Source organism: Leptodactylus fuscus, chromosome 7 (assembly GCF_031893055.1).
Source record: "Leptodactylus fuscus isolate aLepFus1 chromosome 7, aLepFus1.hap2, whole genome shotgun sequence".
Lineage (NCBI taxonomy): Eukaryota > Metazoa > Chordata > Amphibia > Anura > Leptodactylidae > Leptodactylus > Leptodactylus fuscus.
In genome coordinates this window covers 6,568,964-6,596,261 of record NC_134271.1, presented here as the reverse complement: position 1 = coordinate 6,596,261, position 27,298 = coordinate 6,568,964, and the positions used below count along the sequence as shown (strand labels likewise).

At 45.5% G+C, this 27,298-nt stretch overlaps 1 protein-coding gene across 2 annotated transcripts; it reads right to left on the bottom strand.

Moving 5' to 3' along the window:
- Nucleotides 1–79: 79 nt before the first annotated feature.
- DNAJC24 (DnaJ heat shock protein family (Hsp40) member C24) lies at nucleotides 80–26,053 on the bottom strand. 2 transcript variants are annotated; one of them, XM_075280866.1, is made up of 5 exons: nucleotides 25,838–26,053; nucleotides 22,725–22,900; nucleotides 10,401–10,539; nucleotides 822–890; nucleotides 80–289 (listed from the first exon to the last, which is right to left on the bottom strand). In XM_075280866.1, the coding sequence occupies exons 2-5, from the start codon at nucleotides 22,830–22,832 to the stop codon at nucleotides 153–155; spliced, it is 453 nt and encodes a 150-aa protein (XP_075136967.1). In that variant the 5' UTR covers nucleotides 22,833–22,900; nucleotides 25,838–26,053; the 3' UTR covers nucleotides 80–152. The 2 variants fall into 2 exon arrangements, with proteins under 2 accessions (XP_075136967.1, XP_075136968.1); XM_075280867.1 differs by having other exon boundaries at nucleotides 22,725–22,861.
- Between the last annotated feature and the right edge of the window lie 1,245 nt (nucleotides 26,054–27,298).

Sequence of the window (27,298 nt, the reverse complement as noted above, 5' to 3'; positions counted from 1 at the left end):
CTCCCCCTAACCCGTACAGCCCCCTGTCCAATACCTGGTATTCTCTGCTCACAATTTAGAAAAAAAAAAAATTCAAAAATATTTTTTTTCAGTTTTATTTTAAAAAAATTACTTTCTACAGCGGTGCATAAATATTGGGAAGTCTCTGGCCGTCACCTCCCCGAGTCTGGTAAGACTTCTATAATCAATGAACAGGAGTCGCAGTTCACCAAAGACGTTTGTTCCAAGTCCCTCTGGTCTGCGGTATACTGCCCCCCGCAGCGACAGGCGTACGAGTAATAGTCTCCATCTGGTAACAGAAAACATAGTAAGGCGACTCTAAGACACAGTAAGGTGACTGTAAGATATATCGCCCTGCCCCCCTGTTTTCTGTAATAAATGGGTTAAATCAGGGCTGTGATATTAATTGCTGTGGCCTCTTGTTGCTGGCCGAGCACAGCGCCGTACACTGTGTAGTGGCCATACTTGGTATTGCAGCTCAGGCCCATTCACTTAAATGGGACTGAGCTGCAGCGTGGTCATGTGACCAACAGGTGTAAGAAATTAATGGACCTAAATTTGAGCCGGTCTTATACGTTGGGCACTGTAAAGGTTATGGACACACTTGGAGCAATTGAGCCATCCATAAGGACTACAGTCACATTGGTGACCCCTGCTCTCGGGATTGGTCGTGTTTTGTGTGGTTGTCTGGGAACGGACCAGCTCAGACTTCCTAATACAATGATATCAGCTGTATTGTGTGAGCGGTCGGGCACATGGTAAGATGATGGAGCATCTCCTGAGCTGTATACCATCTGTATACCATCTGTATAAGGACCTACCTTCCTGCCATGTCATGTCCTCCATATGAATGTGATTGTCCACAGGGAACGACTGGCTCAGCTTGCCGTCTAGAAGGAGAGAAGACAATGAGACATTATTATCTCTGCTATGGTGAGATCCTGTATGTAAACCCTCCGATGTCCAGCACCCTGGGGATAATCTAATAATATCCAGCAACATGGAATTAATGCTCTATAAATAAGTCATAGTAATACCTGAGACCCCTGTCCTAGGAGACCTACTTTATAGCTGCTGCACACATGGGGTACAGAATGACCTACTGGACACCCCAGTATCGGCCTCGGCTTACACAGTGACATGGGCCGCACAAGTCACATAGCGGTCAGTATTTGCAAACACTCATTAGATGTTACAAGTCATTGTCCGACCAACTGTGACATATACCCAAAAATTCTACAGCTTTGGAATTTTTTGTAGCAAAATCATTGCCGTCACATCACAACGTAATCACATGGACAGTCATGGCTTATATATCACAGAGCTCAGCTTCTCTCCTCTATCCTATAACCCTATATATCACAGAGCTCAGCTTCTCTCCTCTATCCTATAACCCTATATATCACAGAGCTCAGCTTCTCTCCTCTATCCTATACCCCTATATATCACACAGCTCAGCTTCTCTCCTTTATCCTATAACCCTATATATCACACAGCTCAGCTTCTCTCCTCTATCCTATACCCCTATATATCACACAGCTCAGCTTCTCTCCACTATCCTATACCCCTATATATCACACAGCTCAGCTTCTCTCCTTTATCCTATAACCCTATATATCACACAGCTCAGCTTCTCTCCTCTATCCTATACCCCTATATATCACACAGCTCAGCTTCTCTCCTCTATCATATACCCCTATATATCACACAGCTCAGCTTCTCTCCTCTATCCTATACCCCTATATATCACACAGCTCAGCTTCTCTCCTCTATCCTATACCCCTATATATCACACAGCTCAGCTTCTCTCCTCTATCCTATACCCTATATATCACACAGCTCAGCTTCTCTCCACTATCCTTTATATTGTAGGGCTTCTCTCCTCTATCCTATAACCCTATATATCACAGAGCTCAGCTTCTCTCCTCTATCCTATACCCCTATATATCACACAGCTCAGCTTCTCTCCTCTATCCTATATATTGTAGGGCTTCTCTCCTCTATCCTATACCCTATATATCACACAGCTCAGCTTCTCCCCTATATCCTATACCCCTATATATCACACAGCTCAGCTTCTCTCCTCTATCCTATATATTGTAGGGCTTCTCTCCTATATCCAGCACCCTTCCTTTCCCTCCTATAGGTTGTCTTTACCCCCCTTGTCCTATTCTGCAGAGGTTCCCCGGTAGCGATGGCCGTTACCAGTCACATAATGGCACTTCGCTATGAATAATGACTACGGGCAAATGAAACACCTCATTTAACTGCCCTTAAGTAGCGGTGAAGAAATGTAATTAACACTTTCAGCCGCCGAGTTTAAGCGATTCATTAATTAGCGACATATACAGCAGATATTTTATATCGTTTTCTGCCTTTTTCTTACCTGAGGCCTAAACTCTGTCTCTCCAGGGAGCCGCGCTATCGAGCCCAGCCTGATACATGTAATGACTAGGAATCATCGAGCTCATGAGACGGCAGGATCAATACGGCGATCCTTAATAGGTCCTAAACACCTTCAGTACATTAAATATTCAGCCCCTTCTCCCAGGCAGGAAGCGACTGCTCCGACATCGTAACAGTTGACTAACTTCACAAATGAGAGGTGAAATATATTAATATAAATTCTCACAAACCTATATCTACGATCCTACATGTGAAAACCATCAAGTTCTGCAGCAGACACTATGGGGCTCCGGAGGATTCTAACACTCGAAAGTAACACCACCCTTGGCAACCGGGCCGTGACGCCACTCAGCCAGCCATAGTCCCCTGATGCCCCTTTACAGGGCACGGGCCAGAGAAGAAGAGGCTTTAATCATGGGGTATCCTACAACTTGTCGTTGCACGTTGTTCCCATCACCTACAATGGGGCAGAACGGTTGTCTGCAAACAAAATGTTCAAATAATGGCAGGACCGGTGTAGAAACTGAATAAAGCGATGGTCGAGCACGTGCAGGGTCACCCCATTCAAAGTCAATGGGGCTGCCGGGGAGAAGCAGACTACAACGCTTAGCTATCTCCATAGAGTTCCCAACATACATGCCCTAATGCCACGTCATTCAAACAGGAGACATGGGGCCCCCGCTGTCAGGAACAATAGGGGTTAAGTTTCAATCTTAAAGGGGTTAAGCTGCAAAAAGTGTATTTCCTTTTTCCATAGGATAGAGCAGGGAATGTGAAATCTGTACAGGTAAATGGCCCTCACGTAGAAAAAAAATATATGAAGTTGACGCATATTTTGGACCCACCGGTTGTTCCCGATACAGTGGCTGGACCCCAGTACAGTACAGTACCTACCTCACCGCTCCCCAGCCGTGCTGTTCCCCTGTTGTGATGTGTCATGTATGCCCGGGACAAGAGGGACCAGGAAGTGGAGAGGTAAGTACTGCACTCACGCAGCCTACAAGATGGAGGTGGTAGAGCAGGAGGCTGACGGCTTCCTGCTCTGCCACTTCCAGTCCTGGGTCGGGAATTCTCTTCTCCCAGTTTTGCATTCAGATGGATCTCAACACATCTGAAACCCCTGGGATAGAGAATAAAAAGCTGATCGGCAGGGCTCTGACTGCTGAGACCTCCACTGACCCTGAAAATGAAGATGTTCCCCTGCATTGGTTTAAATTAGGCCTGAACGCAGTTTGGTTGATTGCATGGCATGCACATACGTTCACTTCAGTGGGAGTGCTGGAGATAGCTAAAGTACTTTAAGGTAACCCCTTTAATAACCAATGACGTACTTGTACCTCATTGAGGAATACAGAATGGGCTCACGAGACCTGCCCCTTCCATACCCATTGGGTGCCCCCTTTGTTTTACAGCTGCCACCCACGACAATGCCGATCACTACTGGTTAGCCACAAAGATGCCGCAGTCAATGGTGACCGTGCCATCTAAGGTGTAAGTTTATGTGGGGGCCTCCATCTTGCAACCAGTGACCCCACAACATCATAACCCCGGACTGGGCAAATTTCCGTATATGAGCATACCCTGAAAAGAGGATGCAGCGCTAAACCACCGCTTTAGGCCTCCTGCACACGACTGGACAGGACTTCGTCCCTTATGATAGTCCTTTCCCTCCTTGCGGCTTTACCACTGCATTATATACAGTACAAGGACTCACCATGACACCAGGAGCCCCAACTACGGACTGGGTTCAGATCAGGAATCCAGCCGACGTACAGGCTATATTTTTTTGGCTTCAAAATGGCGGCTATCCCAGCCTACAACACTTCCCAATGCCTGCCCATGCTATTATCATACATCTGTATACTGTCTATATACTGCTCTCTGCAGGTACAGGACCCTGCACATTCTATTTCCAAGCAGCAGGCGCACCGAGCGGCTACAGACTCCCATGTAATCTCCAATATTCTGCTCGGAATACTAAATGGCCACGTCGCCAACTTCTTGGGATGATTTTGCATTCTAGTCAGCCCGGCAATATCTGGAGGACGGAGTAGAAGGAGCTCCATGCAGAATATATTCATAAAATAATTACTGCCATGTTTTACTATGTGTGCATCGGTCTGGAATGATAACATTTCAGAGATCTTAGGGCAGATGTATTTTTGTAAGCGATGATTTCATCAGCTTTATATCCTTATGGCACTTTACCTGCTATTGTGCTTTGCAGATCTCACCGTGTTAATGAACATAATGCAGCAGAAGACTGGTGAGAGGTTTACTCGTGAGAGCGACAAACTGCCCCGAGAAGACTTCACAATGAAGGCGTCTCATCTCGTACCACTACTCAGCCCCCAATACTCAAGACATTACCCAGAAGGACTCCAAATACTATATAAATGGAGTATCTAGACTTAAGACACTGGAAACTCTTAGACGTTGGTCATCACAAGAAGATCCAAGTTGATAGATCCTATATCTTCAAAGGTATAAGAACCACCAAGGGGCAAGTACAATCTCAAAAATAATCTAAGAACACAGAGGAAATTACCCACAAAGACTCCAAATACTATATCACTGGACTCACGCATTTCAGGTCAAATGAGACCCTTGGTCATGACAAGGAGATCCATGTTGACAGACCTTGATATCTTCGAAGGTCAAAAACCTAAAAAGTAATCTAAGGTGTACAGTAGAAACCTCAAAAACCGAAGAAACTACCCATAAATCTATAGTGTCCATGTTGGCTTCGAAGGTGTGACCACAGAAGGTTAACCATCTCAAAAATAATCTAAGGCCTACAGTAGAAAACCGACAAAACGGTAAAAATGACCCAAAAAGACTCCAAACTATGATATAAATATAGAATACATCTTTACCACGCTGGAAACTCTTGTATATTTCAGGCCAAACTAGACTCATGGTCATACCAAGAAGATCCACCTCGAGGAAGGAGGACTGAGGACCACAGGAGGTCAAAGAAGATCTCAAAAACAGAAGAAATTACCCACAAGGACTCCAAATAGTCTAGAAGTATTTAACACACTGGAAACTCTTCAGCATTTCAGGTCGAACTAGACCATTGGTCAAAGGAGACTGATGTTGATGGAGTCTATAATGTCGAAGGTCTGAGGACCACAGAGGGGTCAAATAATATCAAAAATAATCTAAAGTATACACCCGATACTGCGTTGCAATGGCGTTCTAGAAGGAATATAGACAGTATTCGTAGGATTGAGTTTTGGTCTTGGAAACCTGGAGAGATAGGTTGGAATTATCAAACCCTCCGGTTATAAACCAAACAAACTTTAACTTCAAAATGGAGTCTGCTCATGGAGAGCCAAATCGGTAAATTTTCCTATGTGTTGAGTATCACCATTGCGTGATACATATTGGATAGTCGTCAGCCAAATTATTACTTGCTTGGTAAGTATTGGGCAGAGAGTGGCCAAACTCTTCTACGTAACTTCCTATGAGAACAAAAGATTGAGCATGTTGAAATGTAGCATCTCTTTTTTTTTTAGTCCGGTGAAAAAATATTCCCTGTCGTCCCACAGCAGCACAAGGCTATCAAGATCTCCCCATATTGTGCTGCTGTTGGGACAAGATCTCCCCGTATTGTGCTGCTGTTGGGACTAAGGGAAAACAGATTATCTACAGAATCAACGATTCCCTGTCGTCCCACAGCAATACAATACGGGGAGATCTTGTCCCAACAGCAGCACAATACGGGGAGATCTTGATAGCTTTGTGCTGATGTTGGGACTAAGGGAAAATAGATTATCTACATAATCAACGATTAGATACCGATAGACTCCATTATGGTCAATGGGATCCCTTCCGGATCAGCTGTCATCAGTCATCCGGCAGACCGTTTTTCATTGTTCTGGTGGTGCGATGGACCAAACAGAGGCAATGGCGCAGATGTGAACACCCCCTAAGACGAGGGTAAATTTATTTCTGTAACTTGAGAGTCCAAATCATACAGCTCTGATCTAGTTTAGTGGGAACCGTATTCAATGGTGGCCACAATTTTACATCCACATTATCAGTGGAAATTAGATAGCTTGAGTGGTGTAAGCTTCACCGAGATGGGTAAAACCGCACCATGTGAGGGCAATATCTAAGGTTCAATATCCAGAGGAATAACTTATAGCTCTGGGGCCCCAATGTAACAGGGATTTTACCTTTCAAACAAGTTTATAAGACGCCTGTCACGTCAAAGTCATAAGACGATATCTGAACACAGTCACGGTTTCCAACCATACAAGTCTTAACATCAACCCTATGTACAAAAAGAGTCAAGTCGTAGCAAAGACGGGGCAAAAGGGCGAATACACAGGACGGTATATATGTAGCTATAGATGTATGTGCCTATATTACGGGCAGTAAGTCAGGCATTACTAACCTTACCCAAACACTATAAATGCCGAGAGCTTTATTGACTGTGCTTTCCTATAAACTCTTTCTGCTCGAGAACAACACGGAAGGGCAAACCACAAGATCCGGTGAGTCCATTGGGTTTATGTAGCAATAAGGAAGCAATTGTGCGACTTCATTGTCTCCTAAGCTAACAGAGCGCGCTCATCCACAAGGTTTACAAGCCGAGAGTTCAAGAGGTTTCAGATCCTCAGAGATTCTTCCAGGCTGAGTAATGAGGAGTAGCGGTGGCGTACCAAGACGTACCAACTAATGCCAAAGACTCCCAGATTAACTGAGGGTCAGACTCATTGTTACCATCATGGGAAAAATCAGGATTTTAATAAATATAATTTTTGAATTTCCAGGTTTATTATTATTTAAAAACTTATGAAAAAATTGCTGTCTTCCTATTGGCAAATATAACGGTCACGTAAGTCGTGTATTGTAGTAACTCATAGGTCTGCTTTGCAGTATAGACTGGGACATAATGAGCAGAGTCATCTCATTATCAACAGAAGGCCGGGGCTCAGCTCCCATTGAAGCCAATGTGAATCGAGCTGCAGTATCGGCACCTGGCCATTCTACCGGCACAAAGACAACTGCTCCTGTCTCTGTACTATGCAGGGTATGGGCATCCGAAGTGACTCTGTACAGCTGATCCATGCAGAGACTTGCCTGCACCCCTCCACCAACTAGATATTTATGCTCTACCCTAAGGATAGGCCATAAACGTAAATGCAGGCCTAGATAAGGCAGGATGCGACCGTGTACACATATATAAGGCTCAGGACAAAGCTCTGCGACACTCAATGGTCTATCAGATGGGGGGGGGGGGCTCTGGCCAACACTTTTTGGGATACAATGCAGGAAGGAAGTGCATGCCTCCAATATGGCCGCCACCATAAAACAAACACACCCTGTTATACTGTCTATACATACAATGCAGGAAGGAAGTGTGTGCCTCCAATATGGCCGCCACCAGGGTATAATTGTAAAATCAGCTGTAAATTAACAAAGTTTCTAAAACAGAGTTTGTCTCAAGATTTTTAAGGGCTAAGAAATAGCACTTTTGAATTTTTTGACCCTTTAAGTATATAATGTATTAAATTCTGATTTATTTAGTATTAAGAAGTCTATGCAAAAATGGAATTTTTGTAGTGGGAAGTCGGCCATTTGCCAATGCAATTTAGTGAAGAAGACATGGCTTTGTCTAATGAACTCTAAGACTAATTGCAAATGAACATGTCCGTCAAAAAGGAGCAGGCGGCATAGAGATGACATCCGTGTACTGTCCATAGTCTCCATGGACCCACAACTTCAAAGAAGGAGTTTTACAACCTGGGCTCACAGACCTGTGAAAGAGACGCTTGGGTGCATGGGGCCAAAGAAAAGAATGGGACAGTGTGCCAACCATTAAAAAACAAAAATTTGGATGTGTGCATGGAGTCTAAAAGAGTTGCCAGGGAAGGGAACATGGACGACCAGTCGGCCACCACTGCTTAATGTGGTTGTGATAGGGGTCAAGTGGGACTCGTTCCCAATGGTAGTTTGGGAGCTTCCACAACACAAGTCCAATCTTGGATACCACAATGGGCCATGGAGGTCAATCACCTAATTGGGTAATAGGCATGGAAAACCCAAATTTAAGAAACGCCTTACATAGTAGATGAGGTTGGGTGAAGGCATCGGTCCATCAAGTCCAACCTATAACCCTACAATCCCCTACAGTGATGATCCAGGGGAAGGCAAAAAAAAAAACCCATGAGGCTAATGCCAATTGCCCCATTTCAGGGGAAAAAATTCCTTCCCGTTACCACTAAAAGGTGCAAGACATACTGTACAGTCAACTACTCCAAAAAGGTGCCTTCATCTATTTTTAAGCCGTACCATTGGGTATACTCGTGCAGTCAGATCAGATGTAATGGAGGTCCCTCGTGTCTTCTCGAAGCAACTGTCTATCAAGACAATTTATAGGTCACCAACCCATAAGTAGTGGACGTAGCCATTTGGTAAGACACACCTAAAGGACCAGGAGGGATGATAAAGCCGGGGGGCGGATGAATTGTTCCTATGCCCTATGGTGGGTAGACGCATTAACAACAACACGATCTGGTGGAACAAAGCTTGCCGTCCCCATAAAACGTTAGCAGGGGGCCCGGAAGGGGGGGTAGAGGGGGTAAGGTCTGATAGAGCGAGCCTTGTAAACAATCTACAGGGGCAAGGCTCTCTCTTTTCAGACACACTCAGGGCCGATGGTGGCTATGCATGAAAGATAAGCCAGAGTGTGTTACTGCAATGTGCCACTGAGTGTTTTCCCCATAGGCGATACACTATTATTGAGTCCCCCTCCCATTAGCGAGGAGGGTGGGTATACATTTATTGAAGGCTCTAATGGAAGGCTGAGGGACTCCTACCCCCAGGCCGAAGCAGAAAGACAGGCTATCACATCATGTAACAGGAGCCTGTGTGTGACAGATCTGACCTACATTTCCCCCTTCCTTTGCTCCCAACAGCCTGTCGCTGTTTTAAGAAGCTATTTTCTCGGAAGCACAAAAAAAAAAAAAAAAAATTGGAGGCGAGAGATGCTGATTTTTCAGAAATTTTTTGTATTCCATTAACTCTTCCAATACCAATGTATTAAAAAATTTTTAAAAAATCTATATATCTACCCATATAGGATGACCAAAAATTTGACGTCGCCATGTATGGGGTGTTGGCGTAGACTTAATTTTTTTGGATCTTTTTGCCTTGCCCAACGTATATAATATTCGCTCTTCGTCCACCTCTTGGACCAATGAGGGTTAACAAGGCTGAAACAGCTCAAGGCGACTTGTTTGTGGCCTCGCCGTTCTCTGCGCATACAATATTTATAGAAAGTAGTCGGAAATGGAAGGGGGTGGTCCGGGCTTAGGAAACAAGGATCTGATTTTTCTTGTTGGAAACAGCGCCACAGAGGTTCATGGGCGGTGTCTGGTATTGCACGCCAGCCCCTTGGCATCCATCATCAAAAGTAGTGCTGTAGCTGAAAAAGGAGACCCCTTCCAAAAATCCTACAAAAACATGGATTCCAGTCCAGTAATGGTGAATCCGTCGTAAATCGCCATCCTGCAATACCCGCTCTTCTCAAAAAGCGGCGACAATGTCAAAAATTGGGGGCCTTGGTTTGGTCAGGACACAAGGCGGCCATGTTGGTGCCTCATCTGAGTTGGTCCTGAACACTGGGCCGAAAGACAGGAGTGGATTTCTGAAGCCGCACAGTCGCCGTTGCATTGGGGCGTAACGCACGAACCCAACTTGTCAGCGGAGATTGCAGATAACACAGATGAGTCATTCAACGAGGCCTCGAGAAAACCTGCCCACCACGACGCTCTAAAATAACCCATCTCTCTGCCGTCTACAGCAAAAATAAAAAAAATTAATCCGCACCGAGGCTCTCATCCGCCCTCCATTATTTATAAGGCGAAGAGCAAGCGGCTCAAAATAGAAAGGGCTGAGCTTATGGACACACAGGAGGTGCGATCGCACCGTTACCTATCCAAAAAGATACGGACTAGGCCCGGCCTGCGACAACTCACCGCGCTGCTGCAGGTCGTAGGCTCGCTTCGTCTCCTCGTTTCCAAGGATCTTCCACGCCCGACTGATTTCAATGAACCTCTGCGCACCTTCTGCGTCTTGTTCCGATGAGATATCCCCGTGCTGCTTGTCTGGATGGTACTGTCCATGCGAAACGGGGAAAAAAGTAGATACAGAAAAAAAATGTTAGGTATTTTTTTGTTATCTTTTTTTCTTCAATTATTATTTCTTGCCGATTCTAAAGACGGACTCATATCTGTCTCTTCACGTCTGCTCCTCCTCCTCCCTACCCTCTCCATAGACTTCATTGTAAACTGACACAGATTGTGTATGGACTGAACCATTCAGATCAGAGATATACTGCAGAGATTGAAAAAGGATATAAAAGTTACTTGCCCCCCTAAACTCAAATTCCAACTTTATATACTGAATTAAAGGGATTATCTGGATTTCTAAAATGGATGTCCTATCCGTAAGAGCTGGTGAATGTCGGACATGCCCCGAATTGGGAAACACCCACTTGTCAATGTATTGCTACGTTTTTAGGAAGGCAAAACGGCAAGTTCTAAGAATTCTCAAAAATTCTCCAAGCTGGTTTCACATAAGCCTTCCTACAATTTGTGCAACTTTTTTGGCAGTGGCAACTTTTTAACCTTAAAAAACATCAATGTAAAAAAGTCCACAGGGATAAAAAAAAAAATTTAGGTTTTTCTAAAAACTTTATATATACACACACCGAAATCTCTGAGAAGCTTCAGAAACCTCTGAGACGTCTTCTATAGAATCTATAGAGCTTGTCCACGACTTGTTGCTCTCCAGGATCTTGCCCCCCCCCCCCACCTCCAGATAGGTCTCAGTTTCTGACGGAACGCTTTACAGGCTACTGTTATGTAAAGGGGCCTGGTAGGAGCAGATCGCCTGGGGCGACGGGGCTGTCCTTTGTGGCGGCCATGGTTCATCGGCTGCTAATTGGGAGACAAGTTCTGTCCCCGCTGTCAAGGCTTCTTGTCCATTAATTGATCTTTATGTCTTTCTTAACAACCCTGCTAGGTCTGGCCTTGTAGTTACAGAGCGACCCTAAAGTCCTTACATGTGTCACATGATAAGATTAGGAAGCCTGCAATGAAATAACTGGGACACCCATAAGAGGGAACAGAACTTCAGCCATTATATGGGATCGGCACTACTCAGTCTGGACCGGTCATAGCCATACACGTGTGACTGATCAGAATGGAGCTGTGTAATGCTTCGTCTATCCTGCGGAGAAGCTGTAGGGAAATTGTACACTTAGGCCATACATGTAATGCTTCATCTACCCTGTGGAGGAGCTGTAGGGAAATTATACACTTAGGCCATACATGTAATGCTTCATCTATCCTGCAGAGGAGCTGTAGGGAAATTGTACACTTAGGTCATACATGTAATGCTTCATCTATCCTACGGAGGAGCTGTAGGGAAATTGTACACTTAGGTTATATATGTAATGTTTCATCTACCCTGTGGAGGAGCTGTAGGGAATTTGTACACTTAGGCCATACATGTAATGCTTCATCTATCCTACAGAGGAGCTGTAGGGAAATTGTACACTTAGGCCATACATGTAATGCTTCATCTATCCTACGGAGGAGCTGTAGGGAAATTGTACACTTAGGTTATATATGTAATGCTTCATCTACCCTGTGGAGGAGCTATAGGGAAATTGTACACTTAGGTCATACATGTAATGCTTCATCTATCATGCAAAGGAGCTGTAGGGAAATTGTACACTTAGGTCATACATGTAATGCTTCATCTATCATGCAAAGGAGCTGTAGGGAAATTGTACACTTAGGCCATACATGTAATGCTTCATCTACCCTGTGGAGGAGCTGTAGGGAAATTGTACACTTAGGCCATACATGTAATGCTTCATCTATCCTACGGAGGAGCTGTAGGGAAATTGTACACTTAGGTTATATATGTAATGCTTCATCTACCCTGTGGAGGAGCTGTAGGGAAATTGTACACTTAGGTCATACATGTAATGCTTCATCTATCATGCAAAGGAGCTGTAGGGAAATTGTACACTTAGGTCATACATGTAATGCTTCATCTATCATGCAAAGGAGCTGTAGGGAAATTGTACACTTAGGCCATACATGTAATGCTTCATCTACCCTGTGGAGGAGCTGTAGGGAATTTGTACACTTAGGCCATACATGTAATGCTTCATCTATCCTACAGAGGAGCTGTAGGGAAATTATACACTTAGGTTATACATGTAATGCTTCATCTATCCTGTAGAGGAGCTCTAGGGAAATTGTACACTTAGGCCATACATGTAATGCTTCATCTATCCTACGGAGGAGCTGTAGGGAAATTGTACACTTAGGTTATATATGTAATGCTTCATCTACCCTGTGGAGGAGCTATAGGGAAATTGTACACTTAGGTCATACATGTAATGCTTCATCTATCATGCAAAGTAGCTGTAGGGAAATTGTACACTTAGGTCATACATGTAATGCTTCATCTATCATGCAAAGGAGCTGTAGGGAAATTGTACACTTAGGCCATACATGTAATGCTTCATCTACCCTGTGGAGGAGCTGTAGGGAAATTGTACACTTAGGCCATACATGTAATGCTTCATCTATCCTACGGAGGAGCTGTAGGGAAATTGTACACTTAGGTTATATATGTAATGCTTCATCTACCCTGTGGAGGAGCTGTAGGGAAATTGTACACTTAGGTCATACATGTAATGCTTCATCTATCATGCAAAGGAGCTGTAGGGAAATTGTACACTTAGGTCATACATGTAATGCTTCATCTATCATGCAAAGGAGCTGTAGGGAAATTGTACACTTAGGCCATACATGTAATGCTTCATCTACCCTGTGGAGGAGCTGTAGGGAATTTGTACACTTAGGCCATACATGTAATGCTTCATCTATCCTACAGAGGAGCTGTAGGGAAATTATACACTTAGGTTATACATGTAATGCTTCATCTATCCTGTAGAGGAGCTCTAGGGAAATTGTACACTTAGGTCATACATGTAATGCTTCATCTTCCCTGTAGAGGAGCTGTCGGGAAATTGTACACTTAGGCCATATATGTAATGCTTCATCTATCCTGCAGAGGAGCTGTAGGGAAATTGTACACTTAGGCCATACATGTAATGCTTCATCTATCCTGTAGAGGAGCTCTAGGGAAATTGTACACTTAGGTCATACATGTAATGCTTCATCTTCCCTGTAGAGGAGCTGTCGGGAAATTGTACACTTAGGCCATGCATGTAATGCTTCGTCTAGCCTGTGGAGGAGCTGTAGGGAAATTGTACACTTAGGTCATATATGTAATGTTTCATCTATCCTGCGGAGGAGCTGTAGGGAATTTGTACACTTAGGTCATTTTTTCAGACAATGTAGAAGTTTTATAAAATCGGAGGTTTTTCCGTATTAAATATTCAATCCCTGGCGCTAGGGGGGTGGACCTAATATCAATCACAGATTTGCGGGCCTTTTAATATAAATTTCATTATCACATTCGGTCTATTCGCTCCCCCAATATCCCATCCTATATCGAGTCGCCTTTAATGTGTGGATGATATTACGTACGTGGCTAATTGCAGTATATATCCATGTGTTTCGGAGTAACCTTTCCGGCTCATATGTAATATGTTGTTGCTATATAATTAAAATTACAATAACTGCAATAAAAGAATATGCCGACGCGTTTCATGCCGTAAGGTCTCCTCACAGTGATGGATATGTATGTAATTTACTCATGCAACCAATTCAACAGATGAAAAGTGGTTTACGCGAGACCCGTAGCGCCGAGGCTCCTTCGCCAGCCGCCATTATTCTTCTTTGTCCTTTTATTAATATGAGCGACAAAATAATTAATTTTCCTTTTCATGTAAGAAATGTAAAAGACTTGTGTAATGATACGGTGCGGCGGGGACAAAGGAGCCGTGTCACAGGTAAAGAAAGCAATGGAGACGCATGTTAACAAATAGAGAAAAACAACTGGTAGGACGTATGGCGGAGCAAAGATGGCGGAGCGGTGAGTGGTCGGCCCCTGCCGGGTCCTATACGCTGCCTCTACTCTATGGGACGGCTTATGGGATGTTCAGCATTGACGTCTACACCTATGTGGACATTGTCCATGGTTGGTGGCTCAAGTTGGAGGTCTACGGTCTACATTGGACATACCGTGGTCTTCCAAATGAGATCCTTACGAAGAATGTCCAACCAAGGAATGAAGCTTGATACTAGTTGGTGGAGAGGTCTACCAAGCCATACTCACCTTGCCAGTCCCCCGCTGCTCTTGATGTTTCCCCTGCTGGTCCCTACTATGTGTGACTCCCGCAGCCAGACACCATGTTCATGTTAAGATGTCATTGAGGACCCAACTAGTGTAGGACCCAGGGAGTGTTGGCGAGTAAGTCTACGTTGGTAACGCCACCATAGGCTACTTTCCAAATATTTTTTCTTGGTTGGACAACCCCTTTAATGTTGATGGACTTTCTGAGCGGTCCAATCCTAAAAGTCCACAATATCGAACAGGAATCGCTGATGGCTATTTCTTCACCATGATGACCACCATGTTAGAGGAAGATCATCTCAAATTTAAAGTTCCAGTTTAGGTCCTGGGCCAGTTCGGTATATACATTTATGTCTCACATGCCATACTAAAGTCTACTTTTTTTGCAAAACAGTGCCACCCCTGTTCACAGGTTGTATATGGTACTACAGCTCTTCCGCTCTTATTTCACTCCCAACATCTGGGTCTAAGAATAAATAGGGGAGAGATTCAGCTTTCTGGCCCCTTCACTGCATCGGTCCCAATCACAGGAATAGAGGTGAGCCACAGTTCCCGCTTACAGGGTGCCATCATGCAAGGAAAGCCGAAATTTCAGGATTAGTGACAGTCTCATAGGTAAGGACCTTACTGTCTATATAGCAAACGGGATGCACCATTACTTTAAATATCCTGTACCCTAGTGGTCAACCTATGAGATTATGGTGGCCTTAAAGGGTCTTCCCATCTCTGCCTTAAAGGGTATTCCCATCTCAGCCTTAAAGGGTATTCCCATCTCAGCCTTAAAGGGTACTCCCATCTCAGCCTTAAAGGGTATTCCCATCTCAGCCTTAAAGATATGCCCATCTCAGCCTTAAGGGTATTCCCATCTCAGCCTGAAAGGGTATTCCCATCTCAGCCTTAAAGATATGCCCATCTCAGCCTTAAAGGGTATTCCCATCTCAGCCTTAAGGGTATTCCCATCTCAGCCTTAAGGGTATTCCCATCTCAGCCTTAAAGGGTATTCCCATCTCAGCCTTAAAGGGTATTCCCATCTCAGCCTTAAAGATATGCCCATCTCAGCCTTAAAGGGTATTCCCATCTCAGCCTGAAAGGGTATTCCCATCTCAGCCTTAAAGGGTATTCCCATCTCAGCCTTAAAGGGTATTCCCATCTCAGCCTTAAAGGGTATTCCCATCTCAGCCTTAAAGGGTATTCCCATCTCAACAAATTGCTACCGAGATGAGAACGGCTCCCAATTCCTGGCCCCTATAGAAAGGCTTTGGCAACAGCTGATCAGTGCGGGAGCAGTTGTTGGACCCCCACCGATCCTTTACTGATCACCAATCCTAAGGAAAGGTCGTCAGTACCCAAACTCCTTTTAGGACTAGAGATGATTCTCTAACATCCCCTCTCCTAACCCACGTTTCACCTCCTCCATTCACTCTATTCCATCCTGCCACCCTCCCCCCCCACCTCAGCCCCCCCAACCCAATTCCCAAAATACCCGTCCTGCTATAATACGTCTGGCACCAACCTGCAAGACAAAATACAATTAATATAAAAATAAATGACTGTATTGCTTTCCCTTTCGCAGAATCCAGAATAGTTGCCGCTTCCTAATTATCCGTCGTGTACTAATAAAGGAAATTAACCCAGTGAGCGACAATTGCAATTATCGGTCCACCGTCACCTCCGAGAGCGAGCGAGCCTCGGTGGCTGAAGATCTATTTACAAAGGGGGGGGGGCCCTGGAAAGTCATCTCTGATCAGGTCTGGATCAACAAACCGTGCCGTGTAAGATGCAAAGAAGAAAAAAAATTCAAAAATTTCAAAAAATTTGATACAGAAAGCAAATCGGTAAGTTTTTGATTTCAGTATCTAGTCTTAGGAAACTTGATAGTGCCGGACTGTGCGGTGTAGGATGATATTACAGGGGGTCGGGGAGAGGATAAAATCCGGCGCAGCCCGTACGCCGGGTGTAATACAACACACTACTGCCACCTAATGCAGACTCTGGTTTAAGGACTTGTCTACCAGCAGATTTCCTGGCACGCACACTTGTGTTGATGCCGGCGAGCCAAGCTGTTTGCAGAGGAAATATTTAGCCTTTTTGTGGATTTTTTTTTTGAATAGGATATTTAGGCGGCGTTTTATATACTCATGGATTCAGGTTTTTGCTAATGGATTTACGCCTGGAATCGCAATCTAATTGAGGGGGAAATATATTATACAGTATCTCTCACAAACATAGCCCCATACTTACCTATGGACATCCTGGGGGGTGACCCCGATAGCGGCCATCTGTTACATCGCTCAGACGTGCTAGCCTTGACTGTTTCATAGCACAGGCCGTGGACCCAAATACAGGACTTATAACCCAGGCCGTTATAGGGTGAGACCTTTTAGTACGGCCGGCGTCTCGAACCGTCCATGATCATCGTCAAGGCCAGGACGAGTCCCATTACCAATGTGAGGCGCCTTGTTGGGGCTGCACGTTCATGTTTGGTAAGAGGAAGGACACCCAACAGGTCCCATAATGGTCAGCCCCATTGGTGTCCTTTATATGGAGCTACCTACGAGCAGAACAATGGCTACAACACCGATGTGAACAAAGACTTAACCACTGGGATATCCAATGGTCTATGTAATGCAAAAGGACTCTATTTTGGATCCCAGAGGATGTCCCGAGTGGTGGACCCCCCCCCCCCTCCCCCCCATCCCTCTAGTATGTCAGTGATGTCACTGGTCCCCTCTAGTATGTCAGTGATGTCACTGGTCCCCTCTAGTATGTCAGTGATGTCACTGGTCCCCTCCTGTATGTCAGTGATGTCACTGGTCCTCTCCAGTATGTCAGTGATGTCACTGATCCCCTCTAGTATGTCAGTGATGTCACTGGTCCCCTCTAGTATGTTAGTGATGTCACTGGTCCTCTCTAGTATGTCAGTGATGTCACTGGTCCTCTCTAGTATGTCAGTGATGTCACTGGTCCTCTCTAGTATGTCAGTGATGTCACTGGTCCTCTCTAGTATGTCAGTGATGTCACTGGTCCTCTCTAGTATATTAGTGATGTCACTGGTCCTCTCCAGTATGTCAGTGATGTCACTGATCCCCTCTAGTATGTCAGTGATGTCACTGGTCCCCTCCTGTATGTCAGTGATGTCACTGGTCCCCTCCAGTATGTCAGTGATGTCACTGGTCCCCTCTAGTATGTTAGTGATGTCACTGGTCCTCTCTAGTATGTCAGTGATGTCACTGGTCCTCTCTAGTATGTCAGTGATGTCACTGGTCCTCTCTAGTATATTAGTGATGTCACTGGTCCCCTCTAGTATGTTAGTGATGTCACTAATATACTAGAGAGGGCCAGTGACGTCACTGGTCCCCTCTAGTATGTCAGTGATGTCACTGGCCCTCTCTAGTATATTAGTGATGTCACTGGTCCCCTCCAGTATGTCAGTGATGTCACTGGTCCCCTCCTGTATGTCAGTGATGTCACTGGTCCCCTCCAGTATGTCAGTGATGTCACTGGTCCCCTCTAGTATGTTAGTGATGTCACTGGTCCTCTCTAGTATGTCAGTGATGTCACTGGTCCTCTCTAGTATGTCAGTGATGTCACTGGTCCTCTCTAGTATATTAGTGATGTCACTGGTCCCCTCTAGTATGTCAGTGATATCACTAATATACTAGAGAGGGCCAGTGACGTCACTGGTCCCCTCTAGTATGTCAGTGATGTCACTGGCCCTCTCTAGTATATTAGTGATGTCACTGGTCCCCTCCAGTATGTCAGTGATGACACTGGTCTCTTCCCAGCAATCAATGGGGTCAACGATTGTTCTGAGCAGCCATATGAGCCCCTCCACTTTTAGCTAGGGGAGTCCTGGTGGGGGATGGAAAGGAGACTGGGACTGTACAACAGACTGCCGAGGATAGGCGAGTATCACTTAGCTTTGCCCCCAACCCGACCACTTCTGACTGCACTACAATCCCTGGACAAGCCCTTTAAGCAGAGAGAACACTTTCCTGATAAAGACAGAAGCCCCCGCGACTCCACGGTTATACCAAACAGCTTAACATAAAAAAAATCAAGTAAAAATAAAAATTTCTAAACCTGGCAAATACCGACCAAAAACAACTGAATTTGAGGATTGGGCAGAATTTGTTGCAGCCATTTAAGAATCTTCTGGAACATTTGTCAAAAAGTCTCATTGAAGTTGAGAATCGTCAGAATATTCATGGAATAGAAATATAGAATAAAATAAGAGGCGAGGGCTGCGTGGCGTTCCGCTCCGCACGCTATATGGAATCACAGCCCTCAACATCTGCAATATTTTCCGTATAATTATTCTTACGCATTCGGAAAAAAAAAAAAATAAGAATATTAATATAAAAGCAAATAAAAGGGAGAAAAAGAATAATAAATGGCAGACACAAAAGCACTTTTCCCCCTATTTTTCCAGGTCTCGTGTCTGTAAACAGTAATTTCCATACACACAACAGCTGCAGGCGCGTTCCGAAACCCGATCTGCACTGACCCAAAAATTCGAGCAGATCTAAAATGGGCGAAGAAAAATTCATAGTGATGGGGTCGGACAATGGCTCTGAATTAGTTTCATAGAGTTATTGTCTCTGCAACAATTGTCTGAGCGTTCATCACTTGGAATAATGTAAATTCATATCCACTTTCTAACAAGCCAGGCACCTCATTTCCATAGAGACTTGGCGCGCTGCCACCGCTACCCATGCGCCTATTTACTCCTAATTTACGTTTCCACCAGGGCACGTCTTAGACTAAATAGTGACGCTCCGTGTTGTTCTCAAAAGTCTATTTTAAGATGTGCGTCTATGGAGGTAGCGAACGCCGCCGCCGCCGCCGCGTGAGTCAATGCTGCCGGGCGAAATATCAATTTGCTAGATGGAAAACAAGATTTCGGAGACGCGGCGCACGTCAGGGCTTTCCATCATATCAAGTGAATGGAAATCAGAGTCTTTTCGGTGTCGTAAAGTAGATGGACGGTCATAGCGGGCCCGTGTGCTGAAGACTGGTGGGGCCAAAAGGTGATATTTTTGGCTCCCCTGGATGGAGGGAGGGATTGGGCGCAGTCTTAGGGCTTGTTCACATGTGATGGAATCGTTGCGGATATGTTTTTTTCTTCTTTTTGCATGTAGATTGTGAGCCCCACATAGGGATATGATATAGGGATCACAATGTACATTATTCCCTATCAGTATGTCTTTGTAGAATGGGAGGAAATCCACGCAAACACGGGGAGAACATACAAACTCCTTGCAGATGTTGTTCCTGGCAGGATTCGAACCCAGTACTCCAGTGTTGCAAGGCTGCAGTGCTAACCACTCAGACACCGTGTCCCCTGAATCTCTGCGAATGTTCTGTCTGTATAAAAGGAACTGCAGCAAAAGCAAAGTAAAGGCTATTACGACCGCTGTCCTATATATCCTGCAGTTTATAATGTGGATCAGTCACGGGATTGATGTCGACTTTCCCCCTTGGACTTAAAGGGATTTTCCAGACTTTCCGACTCTTAGGATAGGTCTTCAGTTGATGATCAGACGGGATTTGGCACTGTGGATCGGTTGTTTGAAGCAACAGCAGCACAAGGCCGCGTCACATGACATTCATCAGTCACATGGCCTGATCGCAGCTCAGTCCCATCCAAGCACAGGGGCAAGATAAGACCTGATCTATAGTGATCGAAATGGAACCGAGTATACAATATTCAGTACTGTGATTGGTTTTCTGTGAAGGGGCCGCAGTGCTCACTTGTACACTGCGATCTCTTAAAATAGCGAATTCCAACACCTATAACCCCGATATTAAGGATAGGTCATCGTCTGATAACCCCGAAAACTCCTTTAAGCCAAGTTGACACGTCGGAAAATTAAAACTAATTTAAAGTGGATCCCTACCTAATGTCCGGCCCCCAAAATGATGGAGTCTAATTGGCAACATTAGCCAAGACTCCACAGCAAGATCAAGCAGGACAGGACAGATTCTGCCACGTGATCAGGCCCTTGATGTGGGAATCAAAATTGGCAGCAGTTCTGCAGCTAGGATTTCTTGCAGGGTGAGGATTTATTTTCAGGTGGATTCCGTTTTGCAAAGCCCATTGAAGCGAACAGCGAATTTCCCAGAATTTCTTGCATTCACAACTAAAGGGAGCCTGTCCTACACCCCGAGGACTAGAGCAGATTACGTATGTGCAGGATTTCGTCAAGGATTTGATGATGTTGGAACAGCAAAAGGATCAACTGTGTGCCGCACTAACAGCATCACTGACGTGCAGTGCTCAGGGATTGAAGGGAACGCCCCCAGTGCTCCAAGTGCCTAATTTGCATATTGGATAAAACTTCACTTTCTCAGCATCCATGGGGCGGTGTAACATAAGGTCTCATTGCACACGGCTGAGACTGGAGAGGGGGGCTCGGATACTCGGTTCCATTTCGATAACTATAGATCAGGTCTTATCCTGCCCCTTGACCGTTTTAATGGGGGACGCAAAGCACAGTGCATTCCGCTAAAAAAAAACAAAAAAAAAAAAAAAAACATCCCCCCCCGCCTTGGTCTGCATGAGACCTAGTAAAGACGATCTTTATTCCTGTTATCAGTATGGTGGGGCGGTATACAGTAAGTGGGGGAGGTGATAGACTCCCTTTAAAAAACCTGAAGATTTCATGGATTTTCGGATTCCTCGGGTTTATCTGTTGACTTGTCAGGGACTACCATAGAAGAATTGATGTTTTTTCAGGGACTATAGAAGCTTTCTTCATGACTGGCACAGCGGAGGAGACGGTATGGGCACACATGTGCCAGCCCGAACAACAAACAACATTGTGGAGGTGAAGTGTGACAGGGCCCGGGCGGCGTCTGGGCTCTCATCTCGTTGCCAGTGGGAAACTCACCATAGAAGCCACTTTGCATACGCACATCAGACATCCCGGAGTCTGGCCATTCTTCAGCAATTCTCCACACATGTCAAGATGGAAGATGAGCGTACAGGGCATCTCCTTCCCTTCTCCAAGTCTCTAACAAAGATCTGAGGGGTCTGCTGACATAGATGTCAGGCCGGGACATTCCCTGGCCCAGGAATAAGCGCTGCCCTGCTGACGGGCTCATCATCATCATCATCACTGTACATGACCTGCACTGTCACGGCAAGTGATAAGGACAGTCCAACACCATAGACACTGGTCAGCCGAACCCCTGGTCATCCATTACCTACCACTTTCAACCCCGGGGATACACGCATATAGAGTTAGCTTGGTCGAGTGTGCAGGTGTTCTGAACAGGGAGAGAAGAATAACCCGCTGCCATACATCTCGTCTACAGTGGCCGCAGGATGGGGGCACAGATTACGTTCTAGAGATATTTAGCACCCCCATCTATAAGGTTTTCTGGCCTCAAACCCACTTTTCATTCTAATAACTAACCCACGGGGTAGGTCCATCAGTATGTGATCTGCCGGAGTCTGACACCCAGACCCTACACAGATCAGCTGTTCTAGCAGCCTCGGAGTGCCAGAAGTTGCTAGTGGACAGGGAGGGAGTGCAGCATTGCTCCTATCCAGGAAATATGGCTGCACGCATTAGCCATCCACTAACATCTTCCAACACCTGGAGGCTACTAGAGCAGCTGATCTGTGCAGGGTCCAGGTGTTAGACCTAAGCAGATCACATACTGATGACACTATCCTGTGGATAAACTATAGGGCGAGGGTCCTAACTAGAATGTAGTCGGGGGCCTTAACCTGTGACGACTATTGAGCATTTGGCTGTTTTCAGGACTGTTATACAAAAAAGTGTAAGGAGCAGCGAATGGGCAACCCCCCCTCCATTTATATTGGCGTAGGACAGGGGTCCCAAACCCCGTTCTCACAGTGGAGCAGGTCCCACCTCTGTAAGACATTTCTGACCTATTCCATAAATATGTCATGGGTGTACACTGGATAGTCATCTCTGAATTTACCATGTAGTTGTCATGTACTTTATACGTCATATATACTCACTACCATAGGATATACTCACTAATAAAGCCAACTTCTGATACTTCTGTCTCAGGACCGCCGGGCTGTCTGATGGATTGGCCCCCAGGACGCTGTACCAGTCCTTCTCAGTTCTATTCTCCGAGGTCATGGCTCCTTACATTGCTGAAGACCTGAATCCTGGTATATATATTGCGATCATATTATATATATATAAACCTGAATATGGTCAGAACAAAAGACACGCTAAGAGATCTTTTACTGGCCACGTGATATTTGGGGCTTACATGAAGGCGACGTACAGCTGAAACACATCTCTGCAAATCTCATCTGCAGGCTGGGGCTAAAAACCCAAAGAGCAAAGTGACCTGTACTGTGGGTATTAGACTAAGGCCACATGTCGTGGTCTGCTGTGAGTATCACCCCACATGGACCTGTCCACGGTAATGCAGCTGAGATCGCTGCTCCATTAATTCCAGCACAGTTGGAATTTTTTCCCTCGCCCCCACCATTCCTGAACAATCAGTGCTGCTACTTTTGGTCCCTGATATGTTATTTGGTCTCTAATAGGGTTAAGCCGATCTTGACTTTTCAGGATCGATTTTGAAATCCGATTTCCGATCATTTTTCATTCGATCTCAATCTGAATTCCGATCCCAATGCAAGTCAATGGGATTTTTTTACTAATCGGAGATCGGATTTTAAAAACAATCCTATTCACTATACAGCATGGAATCTAACAACTGAACGCTTTAATTGTTAGAATCCACGCTGTGTAGTAATTTTTTATTAATCCTCTGGCTACTTAGTCCCCCCTGGTGTCCACTTACCTGCAGAGATGGCTGGTCCGCTGCCCGGTGTTCTCGTTCTTCTTCGCCTCCCTGCCCCAGCCTCCCAGGATAGGAGAGTGTGGGCGGGTACTGGGAGGGGAGATGTCACGTCTCCCCGCCCTGTAACTACCCACACTCTCCTAAACCACAAGCCCCGCCTTCTTCCTAGCTCTTTAACACTAACCTGGGAGGCGGGGGCAGCGAGGTGAAGAAGAATGAGAACACCGGGCACCGGACCAGCCATCTCTGCAGGTAAGTAGCTACTGGAGATGTTAGCTAGTCTCCCATTAGAATAAATGGACGCAGCCGGCGCGCAAGGGGTTAAGGCTGTGTGCTTCCATTCATTCCTATGGAACCGCAGCGGAGTCTTCACACTGAATATACACTCCACTCAGAATGAGCAGAGCGTATACTCAGTGTGAAGGCTAACATTGTTAGCTTTTCCCCACAATGCTTGGCCAGTAGCAAAGCATTGTGGGAAATAATCACCGATCTCGACCCCACCTAAAAAGATTGTGTTCAGAATGCCGATTGCGATCGTGAAATTTTCTTGATCGCCGATCGGAATCCGATCTTTTCCGAACACGATTGCTCAACCCTAGTCTCTACACTTTCAAGAGGACGGTGTCAAGGCAAAGGGTTCACACCCCTGACACTGGCTGTCTCTGATTGGAGCTCTGGATCACGCCCCCTTCCCTGACTCCGCCCTCCTGACATTACAGAGATTAAATATCACATCAGGCACCAAAACTGACTGCACTTGTTACTTTGGAACGGTGGAGGCGAGAAAGAATCCAACTGTGCTGGAATCAGTGGAGAAGCGACTATTAACAGATGATAAGAACTGGTGGAGGTGGTGAAAGGTCCTCTTTCATGTCCTCGGATACATGCAGTTTACTATACCGCTAGAAAGCTGACAGTGCACTGAAGTCAGTGCACTGAAGTCAGTGCACTGTCGGCTTTCTCGTTCTGTGCCCTGGGGAAAGAGACATCGGTGCAATTACGTATAGCTCTTCACTGTCAGGGGGCGTTCCTTAAAGCCCAGTCATGGCGCTGAGCGGTGAGGAACGCGCCACCCTCCCCCACTTAACAGTACTCGTCCATAGACCAGTACAGGGGGGGGGGGGGCGTTCCTTACAACTCAGCGTCATAGCTGGGCAGTAAGGAACGCCCCCCTGACAGTATAGTGCTACACACAATACTGTCAGCAGGGGCGTTCCCAGCTAGACCGTCCGGACGCCCTTCTGAGTTCTCAGTAACTGCACCGATATCTCGCGACAGGCACCGCCTGATTTGGGGTATTTCTGACAGTAGAGGCTTCAGCGGTGCACGAAATTCAGCATTTGGTCCCAGAAGACCACATAATGGCAGTGAGAAGCAGATCCTGTAATTCATGAAAAATCCAGTGTTTAATCTCCTATGAAAGTAAGGCTACGTTCACATTTGTAGCAGAGTCTGATTGCAATGTCCGCGCCTACAATCATTGGACCCCAAATGTCCTGCGTGCAGTTTCTTTTCCTCCGTCCGCTTTGTTTATAAGCAATGGACACCAATGGAGTCTTTCGGGCTCGGCTTGTAACCCCTGTTACGCACAGACGGGTGGGTCCATTGACTGTAATGGCGTCCGTCAGGGGTCCGTTTTTATGTCCTGTGCTTGCAGGACTTTTGGGGTCCAATGATTTTAGGCGCACAATGTGAACGTAGCCTTACTTTTATAGGAGGTCAATCACTGATTTTTAATGAATTAGAAGATCTTTAGTGTTGATCGGTTAGATGTCGGCCATCTTTGGAGAAGTCGGAGTCAGTTCCAGAGTCGGAGTCACTCTGTAGAAAAATGGAGGAGTGAGAGACGATGGTTCGGCCTACCAACTCCACAGCCCTGGCGGTCACTAGGAATAACAGCGTGACTACAACATTTTATGTCCATGTGCCACATAATACAAGGGGATGCGCCATTGGTTGCGGAGGTGTCATGGCCGCCACAGCACACCAGGACCCCTGCGGGCCATGTAATCACCAGTGAGGCCTTTTTTTCCTGATCTTACCCAGTTTCGCTCTCAGGTTGTTTTTTATATTTTAAAATCTTATCAAAATGATACCAAAGACAAATAAAACAAGTCCCCAGAGCAACCAATCAGATCGCTGCTTTCATTTTCCATAGAGCTCCTGAAAAATGAGAGGCGCAATCTGATTGGTTGCCATGGACACTTGCCCTATCGTCCGTTATGATTGCTTTGCTAGCAGTATCAGGACACAACGAGGATCCATTAGAAACAAGAAGACTCTGCAAAACATCACAGGACACGAATGTCAGGAAATCACTCACCGAGTGGAAGATGTTACCGGAGCGAAAGGACCTGCCGTGACGTGACGGTCATGTGATCTAGAGTCTGGTAGTATACAGGACCTTGGATTACATCGGGGTCACGTGATCATTCGCATGTATGGGCGGAGTCTGCGCTGCTCATGGTAATGAGGTGCCGGGAGCGGGGGAGGAGTCTCCTGTCATACCTGGGGAATGAAAGGGTTAAACGATGTGTGCACGTATCGCATGTGTGTGGATGGGAATGTAGCAGGGCTGAGTGTGTAATGTGCAGGTAACAGGGCAGTGTATGCAAGGTGTGCGTGTAGCAGAGCTGTGTATGTAATGTGTGTGCAGGACAACAGTGTGTGCAATGTACGTGTAGCAGAGCTGTATATGTAATGTGTGTGCAGGACAGCAGTATGTAATGTGCATGTAGCAGAGCTGAGTGTGTAATGTGCAGGAAACAGGGCCGTGTATAACACCGCTGTGTATGCAAGGTGTGCATGTAATGTGTGTGCAGGGCAGCAATGTATGTGTAGCAGAGCTGTGTATGTAATGTGTGTGCAGGACAACAGTGTGTACTGTGCATGTAGCAGAGCTGTGTATGTAATGTGTGTGCAGGACAACAGTGTGTACTGTGCATGTAGCCTGTTGATGTGTATAGAGCTGTAGTGTACAGTACTTCTGTGTTTGCAAAATGTGCATGAAGCCTAGCTTCTGCCCGCAACTTCATCTGCGTGTTGTTGGAGTTGATTAATCGCCTTCTTCGGCATTTCATTAGCTCTCAAGCTGTCCTGCCACTGAGCTTGTTCCTTGCGCCGTGCCTGTGATTGTTCCGGCATCTCAGCAGCTCACTAGGCCACCATATAATGAGCGTGTTGTTGGCGTCGATGATCCGCCTGCTCCGGCTCTAAGAGCCACTTGACGCCTAGCTTGCTCAATCCTCCTCAGCTCTGCTTGTGGAGAACTCTGTGACTTCTGGCTACGTTCATAGCGCTCCTTGTTTTAGAATTTTGCGACAAATTAGATTTTCGTTTTCCCAGCATGTTTAATATTGAGACTCTACCAATTTGGATTAAAGGTCTGTTTCCCATTTCCTGTATTTCTCTCCTTGCTCCTCCCTCTGGCTGAATGGGGAAAAGAACAATTATGCAGATCAGATAATATGCAGATGCTTGTACAGAATGGACTCAGTGTTATCTGTGGGTTTACATAGAGAGATAACAGACTGGGCTTTATCAGCAAACTGCAATTAGCTGAAGGATTGTCCTGCCTGCAGTGTAATATAGAATATGAACATAAATTCATAACAGTCGCAAAGCCATGTCATTTACCGGGATAAAAAGTAGCCGATGTCTTACTCCAGGTTACAGAGTGTTTATGTGCCAAATTACATGTAAATCCGTTCAGACGTTTTTATGTGATCGAGTAACAAACATACAAACTTTCACAATTATAATATTATTAGTAGGATTATATGTA